The sequence below is a fragment of the Cynocephalus volans genome, chromosome 9 (assembly GCF_027409185.1).
Source record: "Cynocephalus volans isolate mCynVol1 chromosome 9, mCynVol1.pri, whole genome shotgun sequence".
NCBI classification, from domain to species: Eukaryota; Metazoa; Chordata; class Mammalia; order Dermoptera; family Cynocephalidae; genus Cynocephalus; species Cynocephalus volans.
In genome coordinates, this window is record NC_084468.1 from 80,609,574 (window position 1) to 80,627,241 (window position 17,668).

General features: G+C 33.7%; 1 protein-coding gene across 2 annotated transcripts in view; it reads left to right on the forward strand.

Annotated features, from left to right (window-relative positions):
- The window catches only part of GRID2 (glutamate ionotropic receptor delta type subunit 2), a 1,394,934-nt gene that overhangs the window by 723,086 nt on the left and 654,180 nt on the right, over positions 1–17,668 (forward strand). Inside the window, exon 3 of one of the 2 annotated variants that reach the window (XM_063108375.1) lies at positions 13,446–13,730. The exons of the other annotated variant lie outside the window; for it this stretch is intronic. Within the exon in view, the coding sequence (XP_062964445.1) occupies positions 13,446–13,730 (285 nt within the window). The remainder of the gene's footprint in view (positions 1–13,445; positions 13,731–17,668) is intronic. 2 annotated transcript variants of the gene reach the window in all.

Here is a 17,668-nt window from a genome sequence, read left to right on the forward strand (position 1 = left end):
TGCAGGCCTTTTCGACAACTTGCACAATGCTGCTTTAAAAAAACTTGTAAGAGAAAGGAGTCCATGTGACTTAGTGAAGAGCTATCTTTTGAAAAAGCTGCCACAAATTTTATGCTATACTTTTCAGGAATTATCTCCTTTCACTTCATAATTTCTACTAGCAGAGGCCAAGCTAACTATTAAACAGTGTTTCTGACCTTATGCAGTGTTCCATAGCTCTGTAGAGTGCATAGACAGTTTTTTCCCCAGAAATAAAAATGCTTCTGATAATATATTGAAAGTCATTATTAGTAAAATTAGGATATGGTAACAAACTGCAGATAGTAAAAGATTACTTCCTGGCAGCAAATAAATCCAAGTGCATTTTATGATAAATGAAATGAGATTATCAGTAAGTTGTAATAGTGATGATCAATTCATGAAGGGATAACTGAGATCTAGCTCCTGCTGCCAACTATATGTCTTAATCATATCAAGACAAAATCACAGATTTAATTAAAGATTGAGGAAAAGGTGAAAATCATCTTACAATGAATTGCAATTAATATATTACATTGGAGCAATCATGAGTTTTGATAGTTGCTATAAAATAAATACTATGATAGCTTTTTTAGTTCATTTTAAAATCCAAACAAATTCTCCTTCCCAGTTTAAAATTATCTAAAACATACATTAGTAAAAGATTATTTTAATCAAATAAAAATTTAGGCACCTTTATAATGAATGTTTACACACTAAAAAGGCAATAGACTATACTTGACGTATTACTACTGCAAAAGCTTCCATGCAGCAAACTGTTTCTAACAATGAATTCAATGTTCTAATCTATTATATATTGTATCACATTCACATTTTCAGAAACAGTTACTGAGGTCTTCTATATGCCAAATGCATTTGAATTTTTTAAAAAAATGCACAACACCTCCTCTCTCTTGGAGCTTACATATACTAGTTCCATTAGAAAAGAATATCAGAATTTCCAAATAGTGTGCATAGAGAATGCTAAACAAAACTTCTGTTATGAAGGACAGATTCTTTTCACTTTGTCCCATTTACTATTGTCAACTCTATTTAGAAATCTTTAAAACAGGAGTGGACTATTTCTGTAAAAATGTAGACTTTGAATAACATGAAATAAGCTATTAAGACTAAAACAAGATTTACAGTGTAACTAACCTACCTGATACCATGTCCACTTTGGAGATTAGATTGTGCCTATACTATTTACTCAATTATGCATTCATTTCCTATATACTCATTATGTGCATACAATAGGCCCATCTCTGTTCTAGGTTATGGGTGCAAAGCGTTGAGCAAAACAAACAAAGCTCCTATTCTTATGTAGCTTATATTTTAGTGGGGAAGAAAGAGTAAAAACACAGAAACAAACATATATGTAAAATGTAATCAGATGATTCTAACTATTAGGGAAAAATTAATTAAGGTCAGGAGACAGGGAGTAACAGAGATGCTATTGATAGAGGGGCTGTAGGAACAGAGGACAAGCATGCAGGAATAAGATAAAGGAACATCTGGCTAAAGAGTACTCCAGAAAAAAAAAAAAAAAAAAAAGAGTACTCCAGGCAGAGGAAATACAAAGAAAAGTGTCTTCACAGAAAAGCAATGAAACTAGTGTGGCTAAAGTATCATGAGCAAGGCTGAGAGTAGTAGGAGTTGAGATCATACTCATGGTCAGGCAGGAGCTTATGGAGGACCTATAGGCCATGATAATGACGTTCCCATGAAGAGGTGTGATTTCCCTTTATGTGCTATGTGTGCCTGAATGGCCTCACTGTCAAGAAATAAAATATTAGTGAAAGAAAAAATATATTCATGTTGATATTCAGAAGCAGAGCACTCTTTCTAATCAAAAGTACTTAAAGTTTGTCTAAATGTAATTAATAAACTGTGCCTGAGTTTATAAAGTGCAAAGTGCTGGGTTTCAAAAAAGCATTGGAAAAGACCATGTCTAATACAGAAGTCTAACATGTAGAGGTAAGTACAATGCAGTAAGTACAGTGCAATAATCAAAGAGTGGCTGAACTTCCTCCTCTGCTGAGGATGTAAGAAGGTGCAAAGAAAGTTATTCCCACCCTAAAAATGAGAATAAAAAAATTTACAAAATTATAACTTTTTTCAAGCCATAACTTTTCTCAAAGTAACCAAAGAAACCAAAATACAAAGGGGGACAAGCTCCTTTAAGGACAGACAGAACATATAACAGTCTAGCCTTTGAGAGAATGTTGGAGTAAGGTTACCACCTTCCACACTGGCAGGAATGAATCACTTAGAATTTTTATGTGCTTACAAATGCTAGTAAATGTAAGCTACTGTGTTTGCTTGGAACAGCAGACAAAAAGGTAGTTTGTACTCATTTGCAAGCTATTGCCATAGTTCTCCAGGGTATTGCAGTCATGCTGCAGGTGCTCGGTAGCTTCAGGGAAGTAGGCACAATCTGTCACCTACTTATCCACTCTTCCTACAAAGTAAAAACCTTAAGATCTTTGGGGAGGAGCAAAAAACCCTCTTACCCATGGAGTATTTACAAAGATCCACTGTGGCTGAGGAAGAGCCCTGAGAGAAAGTCAGACCACCCTGGGTCCAGGATCTTTTACAAATATCAAACTGAGGTCACCTAATTCTGGGAGGCAGGAAACTCTCTCCAGAGACCACAACTAGAATGTAATGTGTTTGCCTATTGTATTAGTCTATTTCTATTGCCTATGACAAAATAGTCGGAACTGGGTAATTTATAAGAAAATGAAATTTGTTGTTTACAGTTTTGGAAACTGGGATGTCCAAGGTCCAGGGAACATATTTGGTGAAGTCCTTGGTTGTGGCTAGAGTGACCCAGGGGTCTCACATGGCAGAAAAACAGGGGAGCAGAGAGAGTAATCTCTCATGTGCTCTTCTTTTAAAGCCCTCAGAGCCACACCCCTGACCATCGTTACTAATCCATTCACTACCAGCATGGTCCTGCAATCTAATCACCTTTACAAGTTCCCACCTTTCAATTACCGTAATAGGATTTCCCACCCTCAACTGTTACAGTGGAGAGTTAAGCTCCAATGAGGTTGTGTGGGGGCGGGGGGGGGCTCCAATCTACAGTACCTATTACGGAGATGAGGGGCAGTGACACTGAGAAAGCCCTTCACCCAAGTCTTAGGTGTTCAGGGCTTGCCTGAGACTAAGGATAAATAAGGTCAGCTGAAAAACTAGTGTCAAGTAATGCACGAGAGCAGTCTGCCTCTACAGAGGGCGGGGCCTAGACTCACAAAGGGACCCCCCTACTTGATGCAACTGTGAAGGGACAGCTGAAAGCTGAGGGTGAGGCAGGAAATACCTCTGGCAACCCAGGACCCATTCTAAATATAAAGTAATGGCAACCTGCTGCTAGAGGAATTTAAAGCCTCCTGTACAGTGAGCATAGTGATGGCAACAAAAATAACAACAAAAACTCATATCCTGATCAATTCCTGATTACAATGGTGCAATTCACACATTAACAGCTTGATAAAGGAGAGGGTGAAGCAATATATTCCATTTACCTCAGTCTTTACAGTCTTATAGCAATTCATCTAAAATTATGACACACAGAAATTTTTTTTAAAAAAACCCTACCAGAAATCAAAAAAATCCATCGTCAAAAAGTAAAGCAACAGAAATGGATTAAGTTATGTCCCAGATGTGAGAACTATCAAGCAGAAACTATACACATAACTATGGTTAATAAGTTAGCAAGAAAAGTGAATATAACATACATGAATAATAGGACAAATGCAGCAGAAAGAGAATAAACTAAAGCAGTACACAGAGGGAGTACTTGGAAAAGAAGAAAGGTCTAAAATTGATGATCGCAGCTTCTACCTTAGAAAAAGAAAAGCAAATTAACCTCAAATTAAGCAGAGAAGGGAAAGTATGAAGATCAGAGTAGAAATCAATGAAACAGAAAACAAAAAAGCATATAGAAAATCAATAACACCAAAAGCTGTTTCTTTGAGAAAGTTAATGAAATTGATAGACCTCTAGCCAAACTGATCAGGAACAAAAGACAGATTCTACAAATTACCAATATCAGGAAGGACAGTGGCAATATCACTACAGATTCTACAAATATTGAAAAGATTACAAGGGAATATTATGGACCTATTTATGCCAGTAAATTTGACAACTTAGATAAAAGGGCAAATTCCTTGAAAGATACAAACTATCAACGCTCACTCAAAGGAAAATAGATAAGCTGAAAATCCCTGTTTCTATGTCTTAAATTGATTTTATAGTTATAAACTTTCTCACAAACAATACTCCAGGCCCATAAAGTTTCATTGGTGAGTTCTACCAAAAATTTAAGGAAGAAATAACATTAATTATGCACAAACTCTACCAGAAAATTTAAAAGATATGAATACATTCCAACTCATTTACTGAGGCAAGCATTATCCTTGCAAGGATAGTTTAACATTCTACAATCAATCAATGTAATTACCCGTATTAGCAGACTAAAAAAAAAAAAAAAATTATGTGATTATCTCACTAGATGCAGCAAAAACTTTTGACAAAATCCAACATCCCTTCCTTATAAAAACTTGCAGGAACTCTATTCCTGACCAAATGTTATTCTCCTGGAGTAGAAGGGAATTTCTCAACCTCATAAAGATCATGGTCAAAAAACCTTAGAGGTTACATCATACTTAATTGTCAGAGATGGAATGCTTTCTCCTCCCTATCATCAGCAAAAAGATAATGGTGGCTGCTGTTACCACATCTATTCAACATTGTACTGGTAGTACCAGCCAGTGTAATAAGAAATGAAAAAGAAATACAAGGCAAACAAAAGGGAGAGGAAGAAGTAAAACTGCCTTTGTTTGCAGATGACATAGTTGTCTACAAAGAAAATTCTACATAATCTATAAAAAAAATGGAACAAGGTTTAATGACTCAATATCAATATACAAAAAATCTCAAGTATTTCTGTATTCTATCTATGAACTACTGGAAATTAAAATAAAAGTGCCATTTACAATAGAATACAAAAGTATAAAATACTTAGGAATAAATCTGACTAAATAAGTGCAAGATCTGTTCAAAATATAGCTTAGAGAAATTTTAAAAAGACCTAAATAAATGAAGATACATTACCAGGCTTGTGACTTAGAATACTAGTATGGTTAAGATGTCAAAAATATCTCTTTGTATAAGTACATATGCTGCTGAAGAAATAATACAATTAAAGTGTAAAGATCACAGTGGTAGGAGAGTGTGAAATGGTAGGAAGATATGACAGCAAGGAATAGGAGCTGGAGGTGAGTATGCAAATGTAAATTATTGCTTGGTCATAAAACGTTTATATGCCATGCTTAGAGTCTGGACTTTTTCTTGCAGAAGTTGTAAGCCATTGACAGTTTTATATGTTTTTAACTCTTATTTTTGAAGTCGTTTTGGATTTACAGGAAAAGTTGCAAAAATAGTGTAAGGAATTTTGCTGTATTTCTCACCCTATTGCCCTAATGTTGATGTCTGACATAACCACAATACAATTATCAGAAACACTCAATTAACATCAGTAATACGGTATTATTAGCTGAACTACAGACTTTATTCAAAATTTGACAACTTCTTTACTAATAATTTTTTTTCCAGGATTCTTATCTAGGATCCCATGTTGCATTGAATTGGCATTCCTCCTTAGCCTCATTCAGTCTGTACCAGCTCCTCAGTCTTTTATTGATGACCTTCAAAACATAAGAATGACAGAATGAGACTCTTAAAGAAGAGGTATTCTGGTTTACAGTGTGGATGATTGGAGAAAGGTTAATCTGGGGGCTGTGAAATCATACCACCTTGGAGGCAGTTTTATTAATTGGGTTACTGGTAGTATAGGTAGAATTAAGGGACTGGTAGTGGATATTTCAAGAAGAGAATAGTTTAGAGAAATATTTAGGGAGTAGAATTAACAGTGTTAACCAAGTTGATGTGAAGGAGGATGGGCAAAAAAGAGGAAATAGTTGAAGATGACTTCTGAGTTCTAGCAATGACATTCTGGATGGATGGCAGTATCTGAGAGGCCAATGGAAATAAAATAATTTTGTTTTATTTTTTGTTATTCTATGTCTTTCTCTTACAGAAACATAAACACACTGTGTCTCATATCTTTTTTTATCAAGATCTTATTCTGAATTTTACAGGATATAATTTGCTGGAATATATTAAATAATCTGTCATTCATCTTGAAAGAATCAGTTCTAAATACAAGATGTACCATATTACAAAGAACAATAATTTTAGTAGCTAGAATTTCTATAAAATGATGGAAGGATTTTCAAAGACAGACATATAATATGATCTAGATTATTATTCTTGTCACGATTATGTTTAATCCTCACTCTTTGCTAGCTTGGATTATGAAGATAATGATCAAATTTTACCTGTATCGACCAAATATAACATTCCCCACTCATCTAGTTTCCTAAAGTCCTAAAGACACTGCCGAATCTTTCATCAGGTGACGATCACTTGTGAAGTATAGGATGGGAAAGATACTGTTTTAAATAAACTGATCATTTATAAATCTGCAGGCTATGGGAATAATGCCTTTCTAAACATAGCATGAAGCAAAACATTTCTGAAAGTAAAAGATTGACAATTTTATTATACAATAATTTTAAAACTTCTGAAGAGCCATATAAATTATAAATAAATTTAAAATGCAAGAAGACTAAACATAGATACTTAACTAGATGCAGATAAAGGGTGATACTTAAATATGTATTATTCACCTTCAAAATAATGACAAAAAAAGGACTGGCCAGTTAACTCAGTTGGTTAGAGCACAGCCTTATGACACCAAGGACAACGAATTGGAAGATCCTAGTCAGATCCTTGTACTGGCCAACCACCCCCTTCAAAAAAAATTAATAGCAAAAAGACAAACAAACCATCTGCAATTCCATGATCTTTCTGCCACAGAATCTTTGCACATTGTATTTGTTCTGTTTGGAAATATTTTCTTCACTCTTTTTCTGTAATGTAGTTCCTGTTCACTTAGTTAGTATCTACTTATCCTTCAGATTGTGGCTCCAGATTCACTTCTATAGAAAAGGCTTCCCCAACCTCCAGTCTGGGTAAAATGTTTTTGTGCTATTATAGAATAATGTTCCTTTTTACCTAGCAGACACTCAGTACATTGTTATACATTTAGGTGAATATCTTCTGTCTCTTCTATTATACTCTTGTCTATTTTTGATTTTCTTGCATCCTGTGTACCTGGCACTTACTTATATACATTTTACACATGTAACACACAGGTTGTAAAGTAAATATCAAAATATCTGTGTTCCAGCCTGTCTCCACTACTTAATAGCAAAGAATGAACCTCAACTTAGTCTTCAGTAAATGGGGATAAGAATTTACCCAGTTTAGCCATGCTGAGCAAATAATTATGTACAGACATAAATTTTTCTCAGTATTGTACCTTTTTTTCAGCCTCACTGAAATTTTCCTTTATATACTCTTTAGATTTGGAGCTGAAACTATACAGAGTTAATATTTTAATCTCAAGCCCAAAATAATACAGAATTCTATCAAGGATCTTTTTTACATCCAAGAGCTTGAATTTTCCCAAATCTTGTAGTAAGGGAGAGTTAAGTAACTTCTAGTTTTTATATGTACCTTTATGTTTAAAAATAGTGCTTTATTTTTTAGTTGTCTGTTGTGCAGGCATTGGAGTCTGAGCCAGGTTTGAATCCCAACTCTGTCATTTATGAATTGACTAATGGTATAATGGACAATGTGTTTAACTTCAGTGAGCCAGAGTTTCCTTATGTGAAAACGGGCATAATTAATAGCTTTTCTGTATAGGGTTGTTATGAGATAGAAATGGAAAAATAAAGTGACTTATAATAGGTGCTGGGTTAAATGTTTAATCCCTGTTTGGTTTGTATCACTAATTATTATTAAAGGTTCATGTTGGCTTTAGATGACTGAAAAAGTAGTTGACTGAAAATTACTCAGTTGAATTCATTTGATGGCTGGCAATAAATCTTTTTAGCCATTCTTTGTAAAAGGAATATAGTCCAATGGTTTCTAACAATTAAATGAATTTTTTTCTGTATTTTCCCTTCTTAAGTAAATAGTTATGATTTAAATTGGACCTTGTGACACTATTTATATATAAAGACCAGCTTTATTTGGAAGAATCTGTTCCAAATGATTATATTTTTGAGAAACTACCGTGATGATGCATCAAATTAAGCTCATCTTTTTAATGCCACCTCTCAGATGGTGGCTGAAAAATCATATTTGCAGAGAATGCCAAATGTCCAAATAGCTGAAAGTGTTTTGTGTTACTACATTCCTACGAATATATAAGCAAAGGTCAGGTGATTTCCAGTGGAAGAAAAAAGATAAAAAGCAACTATAGGTACTATTTTTGTAATTCATTAATGAGTTAAGTGGGAAAAAAGAAATTAGATTCAAATCAGCTGTTGTAGAAAGAATACAAATCCTTTTCATCTTTTATGGAATCTTACCATATTTCCTCATTTATAAACAAGAATTGAAGATTGAAAAAGTCAATGTTGATTAGTGAGTTTTTTAAAAAAAGAATTCATTATATTAAATTTGTTGACCAATTTAAAAATATGTTTCTACTTCAGATAGGATAAAATAAAGAAACTACATACATTTCAGAATTGTAGATGTACCATATATTGTATCTGAGTTGGAGGAACTTGAAAGAATAATGTCTTTTTAGTTTATTGTTAGAAGTAAAAGAAGATAAGGATCACCTTTGAAGTACTATGATATTTATTAATTCTATACATCTTTTTTTCCTATATCTTACTGCTGCCACAAACTAAGAGAGTTAGTAAAGTAGGGAAGTTCCAATTCCTAGTTATGGTCATACTGTCAACAATATTATTGGGGAAAAGGCAAAGAAAAATCACCAATATTAGGTGTTCTACAACAATCACATCAAAAAAGCATTGCAGTTACAAGCAGATTAAAGTTTTCCAGAAAGAATTACACATCAGAACTACTCAGATAGCATTTCATAATGCGAATACATGACTACCAGCCTAAACTGAATAAAGTAGAGCCTCTAGAAATGAACTTAGATATCGGCCTTTTTTAGAAACACTATCGTGGATAGACTGGGAGCTCTCTGAGGGTAAAACCTGCCACAGTCTTTCTCCTATCTCCAGAGAAGTTCCTGGCACGTTGTTGAAAGTTGATATACATATATTGAAGAATAAACACCTGTCTCAGTCCATTCTGTGCTGCTATACCAAAATTCCTGAGACTGAGTCATTTATAATGAAGAGAAATTTATTTTCTCACAGTTCTAGAGGCTGGGAAGTCCAAGATCAAGGTGCCAGCATCTAGGGAGGGCCTACTTGCTGTGTCATCCCATGGTGGAAAGGAAAAGAGACGGCCAGAGAAAGACAAGAGTGGGCTAAACTTATCCTTTTAAAGGAACCCCAAGATAATGGCATTAATCCAATAATGAGGGTGGTGCCTCCAAGACCCAAACACCTTACATTAGACTCCACCTCTCAACACCCCTGCATTGGGTATTCTTTGGGGGATGCATTCAAACCATAGCGGTGTACAATGAAATGTACTAAAGCCCTGATGTGACTTAAAATCATTGGAAGAAGTTATATCAGAAAAAATATCTCAAGGAATATGTGTTTGAGAAGGATGGTGCTATCTAAAACTATTTCACTGAGTTATCATTGTGTATTCAGTAACAAGTAACCAATTTCCAAATGCTTTATAGATTTCATTTTTAATCTCATTACCTAATAAGAAAAAGAAGACTCAAATTGCTTGGCTTCAAAAGTGAAAAACATAGTGTACATAAACATCATTTAACTTAAATTTATACATTTATAGAGCCAACTTCATTTTCATAACTGCTGAATGACCAAAAAGGGAAAAAATGTTCCTAACTGCAGTTGCTATTTTTTTTAAGTGTGCTTTTGGCAATTAGTGCAGGCTCCAAACATCTTTGATAGTGTTCACATCTCAAACAGCTGAAGTCACAAAACCAGCAAGCTGTTCAATATGGTCTATACGTATGGATGTCTGTATGTACATGCATACATAGTATAAATAAGTCACAGAGCTTGAAATAATAGTAGGAAAGAAATATGCCATTGAGAAGTCCATGGCTTGCATTCTTTTCATGAAAAAAAATAATACACACACGCACACACAAACACAAACATTCTGATCTTCAAAATTCAGTTCGCACACTGTATCTAATGCACACATAGAAGAATGTCCGACAAGGTAACCTTTCATTTCCCTTTCAAGGCTGTATTGGATACCCATTTTGCCTTATTATTCTATGGGACTAAAACTCTAAACAATGCAGTCTTTTAAAAGTTGAGACACGGTGTTCTTGCAAAAGGTGGACTGCCTCACTAAGCTTTGCTTATGTTCTTGGTGCTGTTCCTTATTTTCTCAAATCTCTCTTCAGCTTTCATGAGTTATAGCCTCCTTTTTGTAGAAGAATAATTTAAAGAGTTCATGGAAAAATGCATTTTAAAAGATAAAAGGAATCTTCCCATGAATGTTTTGTAGTACCCTCATACTAACCTTAATCTAGGGCCCTATGGAGGGTTGAGATCCAGATCAAATAAATTAGTATCTTCTGTGCTTCAACTACCATTTTGTCCCAGCAAAATAAGGGAAAATGGGCATCCAATACAGCCTTGACAGGGAAATGAAAGGTCACCTTGTAGGCCATTCTTATGTGTGTCCAACTGGGGTTGTGTTTTGGGTCAACAAGTCCCAATCCATTTGAGGTGTGTGAGCTCTTCCTTCCCTCTTTAGTGAGACATCCTCTTTTCTCCAAACCTGATGATAAACCATCTTCTGTTAAGGCTTCCCCTGTGGAGAGCTCTATTTTTTCTTTGCTGTGCAAATGTTTAAGGTTCCAGATAAAAGATTCTTCATTGTTTGCTTGTTGTGGTGAAAAGGATAGGGGGCCATGAGTGGAAGATCTGGGTCTTCTATTTTTTTTTCAAAAAACGTGTGTGTGATTTCTTGACCACTGTGACCCATAAAGGGTTGAGCATTGTAAGAGGGATGCATATCTGTAACTGGCAAGCCACTCCTCCCTTTCTCCATCTCTTCCTATGAGAAACCTCACAAAATGATTTTGGTGCTTTTCCTTACTGAGTCTCAGAATCTTCTCGAAATAGCATTCCAGGATGCCAACTTACCAAGAAGTCATGGTCGGTGTAGCAGTTAAAGCAGATTTTCTATCCCTGGACTACATCATCTCCTAATTACCTCTCAGGTCTAACATTATATGCTTTCTGTCTGACAGCAATTTTTAATTATTTCTATTTTGATTTTATAGAGAAATTTCAGTTTTCCTTGCTCATATGTGTAGCAGAATGGGTAATACCAAATCATAATCTAAGGATACATTTGCTTATATAAAAAATAACTGATTTTAGTATTTTCTTAGTTTGTGTTCTTACCAATAAGGGTTAACAGGAAGTAACATAGTTGATTGGAAAAAATAAGATTACATACTAAAGCAAATTTAATTGCTGTGCATTACTGAAATATACAACTTTTCGTTTTGGAGTTTTTCCTTCTAAATTTGAAGATTAAAATAGACAATTTTCCTGTGATGTTGTAGGTGACAGAATATCATACTGAAACTGAATTGTTTGCCTCAAATTTCTATATTTATAACTTTATAACTTTTGTGGTAGAGGTATGCATAATGTTATATTTACTTAATCACTTATAATTAGTGTAATCTAAAGATTGAATCCAACTGTGTACACTTTAAGGCACTTTTCTTCTTTTGATTTTAAATGCTAAATGAGCCAATTTTTAAACAAAATCTTTGAAAAACTTAAATTTGTATTTGCTTATATAAATCAGTAATGGTCTTACTTACTACAATAATGAAAGAAACTTTTGAACAGGCTTTTTACATAACCCCATTGAAACTACAAAGCAAATTATACTACTAAGTATAAATTCTTGTTGCTTTTTATAAATGTTAAATTCATGGATGTGTGTGATTTTTACTAAAACTTCAACCTCAATCTGTTATGGTCTAAGAAGTATTCATCCCTGATGCTTGCATATTTATTTGAAATCAGTACAACCTCTTTCAGGAGGCAACACTTGAAAAATATGTTCCTAATAATTATTAATTTATTTTGAATGTATTAATTTATTTTGTATTTATTTGTATGTATTAACATTAATTGTGATAAGTTTATTTGATGTTTATTATCATTCATATGATGTTTATTATCATATGCTCATCACTGGTACAGTACTCCTAAACTTGCACTTTAAATCAACCTTCATTAACTGTCCAATTAATTACATGAAACTGCTTACCATCTAAATTTTCCTTTACGTTTTCCAAGAATTATGTAAAACAATCTACAATACAGTCTGAATCTGGGGAACATTATGCTTAGAAAGCTCGAATTCTAGAATAAAGGCTGAATCAATTATAACAATTGAGCTTCTCAAATGGAAATAATTTTCTCTTTATTCTTTTTAAATTTACTTTTGAATTTATCTCTGAACTTCTACCTTCAAACATTGGCATTCTGAGACATCATTTTTTAACTTTTTTAAAAATATATGCCGTGTCTTTGTATTTACTTTTGACTTATATTTGATCTAGTTTCATATGCATTTTGAGGTAAACGCACACATATATACACAGAAGAGTTAAAATGAAATTAAAACAGAGATCATAAACCATACAATAGAATTGGATATTGTCCCTCTAGGAACCAGAATGAGATAGTTGCTGAGATTCAGTATTTGATTTGACCGTGAGTTTTCTGACTGTCAAGGAAAAGAATAAAAACATTTTCATTTTTCCAGTTTATTGAGAGAAACAAGGGTCATCAAATTTTTAGATACCAGAATGGCTCTGTTTTCTGTAGCCAGAATTGCCTTTATTCAACTCTTTATCTCACTGTTATTCATTCACCAGTTTACATATTGTCTACTTTTTGAAACTTTGTATTATATACTCAGTAAGAATTTTCTTTGAGTTACAAATGAATAATTATAAAAGTTTAACTACTACTTATTGAATGTATGTATCATGTGAGAAGCAAATAACAGACATTGCATTCTCTCTAAACCTTGCAAAATAATCCTGCAGGATTCATGCTATTTTACCCTCTGTGCAGATGATGAAACTGAGCCAAGAGAAGCAAAGTAATTTGTGCAAGGTCACAGAGCTAATCAGGACAGAATTCTTGAACTGAACTTTGGCAATATTTTATAGTTTGAGGATCTTCTCATATAGAATGTCCTTTTTTAAAAAAAATGTGGATAGTTGTGTAGTAATTCTGTAAGCTTTATTCACTGCTTCTCAAAAAGGGAAAAAATATGAAGGCCATTAACGTCTTGAATATTACTGTGCTTTCTTGCAGCCTGTGAACTTATGAGTCAAGGCATCTTAGCCTTGGTCAGCTCCATTGGCTGCACATCAGCAGGGTCCCTCCAGTCTTTGGCAGATGCCATGCATATCCCCCACCTCTTCATTCAGCGCTCAACAGCTGGGACTCCAAGAAGTAGCTGTGGACTCACCAGGAGCAACAGGAATGACGACTATACTCTCTCTGTTCGCCCACCTGTCTACTTGAATGATGTTATCCTAAGAGTGGTCACAGAGTATGCCTGGCAGAAATTCATTATATTCTATGATAGTGAATATGGTAAGTGGTTTTAAATTGTGTGAATTTTGTAAGATTATGTTTGCATGAGAAGCAACTTCATTAATTCCTGAAAAATGTTGAGGAGTTTACTCATTGCTATTTGTGGTTTTCTTGTCATATTCTTCTTACAAACCTAGCAGCAAAACCAAAATTTTGGTTCATATCATTAAGTTCAATTATTTTGTATGAAATCCTTTTGAAATCAAATTTAAAAATAAATACCTATACCTAATGCTCAGTTTACAAATATTTCCAAAGGGAGCATCACTCCATTATGTCTTGATTTTTCAAATGATGGGTGGGAAGTCATCAAGACATTACTGTTTTTTTCCCTTTTCAAAAAAATGCATACTTCTCTATAATAATAAAAGACCATTTTGTATATCCAAGAACACTAAAAAAATTAATTACCTATTCTCACTTATTTGTTACAAAAACATCTGACAGATCTTGTTTACACCCTTGTGTAGACTTCAGTAACTACTTAGTCCTTAACTCTTCAGAGTCACTAAATTTATATTATTTTATAGTTTTCCCTGCATGTTGTCCATAATACGAAATCTCAGAAAAATACTGGATAGTATAAAAACATTTAATTTATTTAATCATTCAAGGTCCAACATAAAGCATTGTCCCTAAATTTACCATAATTTGAGGGGAAAATGATCGTCTCAATATATTTACTTGTGTTACATTATGAAAAGTAAGCAAAAACAGTATTATTTCTGTTTAATTTTTTTCTGAATTTATCCACCTGTTTTCTAACTGATTAATCCCAGAGATCTTCAAGTATAGTTTCCCTCTTATTTTTGTCACTAGGGAGAAGAAATGGAATACAGATGGGTATGATCAAATGAGGGGAAAAAAAGAGATCTCGATAAAGAACGTGTGTTTTGAAATGTTTTTCCGTAGAGGTTATGTCTTAAGAAGGCGTCTCAGAAAAATTTTCTCAAAAAATGCAGTATGAATGGGTCTAGTTTTTACATTTTTATCAAAAGAAAATGAGAGGATTTCACCCTCTGTAGTGCAATTTATTTTCTTAGTAAATAAGTAAATAAGCATTAAGAGAAAAACTGTTTTCTTGTCATGCTATACTCAGCATTGTGAACAATATTGAAGAACGGTTACGCAAGGGTAGGCCAGAAAGTGTCATCAATAGAACTGAGAACAAGTTGGCAGAAATCTGGGAAGCAACAAGTAAGAGCTCCTGAGGACCCCCAGGGAGGAAGAGCGAGGGGCAGTTACAATTTAGTCCTAAATATACAAAGATTGCATGGGGTTTTGGCAGCCAGCGTCGCATTAAACCTGACAGAAAGGCTTCAGCCAAAGTCTGTGGCACTCTCTAGAAACACACTCCTTTGTCTCCAATATGGAAATCTGTGCTTTTGTTGTTTAATTCATGTTATTTAAGGGTCACAAAACAAAGACCAAGAGACTGAAATGAATAAAATAAACAAAAAGGATATTAAAAACGATTGGCTCATCAGTAAAAGTAAGGACTGAAACCAGCACGAGTCTGAAATACAGTGATAGATTATTTAGTGGATGCAGTAAACTCTTCATTTCTGGAATCAACAGGCTGAGTATGCCTTTGTGAGTTTTCTTCCAGTCAGATTACTCGTTGCCTTGATGGCTTTAAGTGATGTTCTTATGACCTCTGACCAAACATAAGTTGAATGAATTTTTAAAACTCTAAAACTTTCTTTAAGAGGGAAAACACTTTTCAGTTAGTACTCGAAAACAGTCCTGTAAAATATAGAATAGAAAAGTGATTTTTGATCAAGCCATTTTCAGAACATTAAAATGAGAATTTTATTCTTAGATTATAAATACCCATGGAAGAAAGAAAATCCCTTAATAGCTTGTTTCCAATTCCTACATGGTTTGCACTCAGGAGAGTCTTATGAGAGAAGACAGTTTTAGTATTGATTAGATAAATATATTTTTGAAAATGTATACTAAATACATAGTCACAGAATTATTCACACATGTTTGAAATGCCTCATGCTTTTCTCCTCAGGTTTTTTTTTTTTTTTTAATGACTGGGTCCTCTGTTACAGGGTTTTTTTTAGAAATAATTTTTTTAAAAATCTCCTTTAGTCTTGTGATAAACTTGTTGTGGGCTTATTTAATTTAATAATTCATGAAAAATTACACTGTTTGTATTGTTGAAATTATTTCCTGTAATACCCTTGTTTAATGAAAGAAAATTTCTCTTTGATACTTTCAATAAGTCTTGCTAGTAAAGAACTGGGCTGGAGTCCAAAGTAAACATCAAGCTATCCAAATACCTTCTACCTTGAAGAGGGCTACATGTACTTACATATCCATTCATAGTGTCATCATTTAAATTCGAGCATTGGAATTGTATTTGACTTTTATGTCAGTTATCAGAAATTGCTTTCATTACAGTATGGATTAAGCATCATCTATGGATAGAATCAGGCAGCCTGCTGGGGCCAACTGTATTGAAGATGTATTTTGCTTAGAAAAATATACTTTTTTTAAGAGTTAGCCTTCTATATCCAGTTAATTAGAGAAACTCTTTTTTCAAAAGCAGTTAATTATGATTAATGGCATAGTATAAAGTCTACTTTAAATTCCCTAACAAAAAAAATTCATATCTTTGATTCTAAATAAATGGATGAAAGGAGAAAAAAAATGTAGAAACCTTATTTGAATGGATTGATTCATGACATTTTTTAAAAGACTTGAAAAGAAGATGGGAAGTGTTGAGCTTTTAAAAACGTGTCATTCAGGAAATATTAGCTCCTCACTTGCTTAGTGCAATACAAAGTGTGAGAAAAAAGTTTCACAGAATGTAGTCTTAGCCTTTAAGAAGCTTACAATTAACAAAAGAGGTAAAATATTTATATGTCTCTCAGTGGAGAAAATAGTGGGTTAAGTGTTATGAATGATGAAAACTGAAAGCTAGTGGTGTGTAAAGAAAAAAGTGTTATATTTTGGCAGCAGTGATTAAAGAAGGCTCAGTGGGCAGACTTTGATCTTGACTATGAAAGTTAGGTAAGATTTTGAGAGGTGACAATATATGAGAAACAGATTTTGAGAGAAACAATATATAGAGAAAAAGTGTGATCAAGTTTTGCAGCAATTAAAATATTAAAAATAGTGTCTCTAAGCATTTTTACTTGCCAGGCACTAGAATAGGTATTTAAATTATATCATTTAATCTTCTCAACAGCCTTATGAAGTGGGAAATATTATTGTCACAATTTTACAAATAGGGAAAGAGAAACAACTAATGGGTAATGTGTTCACAAAAACATAACTAAGAAGTGTCAGAGATGAGATTAAAGTCCAATACAGCCTGTACTCTTAGCCATGTAGAATGAGTATGAAAAGGTTGCTAAGAAGTATCTCCCAAGAATAAAACAAGGGCTAGTCTTACAGAGAACATTTACTATATCCAGGCTCTGGTCTAAGTGCTTTACATGTGCATATTATCTCATTTAATTCTTGTGTAGCACTGTGAGGTAGCTGTTATTTTTATTTTTACAAATAAAAAACTGAGGTAGTGGAAGGTCATGTCATTTGAAAGAAAGTCAAGAAGCCCAAATTCAAACACTCTTCCATAGTCTCTGAGTTCAACCACTAGAGTATTTTGACATTATAGAAATAAGAATAAGATTAATATCTGACCAACTGTGGAATAAAAAATAAGTTTACAAAGTAAATGTGGAGAATCATATTCATTCAAGTGAGACAATGACTTCAAGCCTGCAGATTTCCAACATATTAACATCAAGTAAAAACACTATATGTTAATTAAGAAGGTTTAGTTATTATTAGCAAAACAACTACAGGATCAGCTAGAGAGAAAAAGGGGGACTTTACCTTCCAGCAAAAGAGACACTCTACAGATTGCAGAAACACAGCCTCTGACAAGACTGAAGGTATGTGCTCTGCTGAGGCAAGGG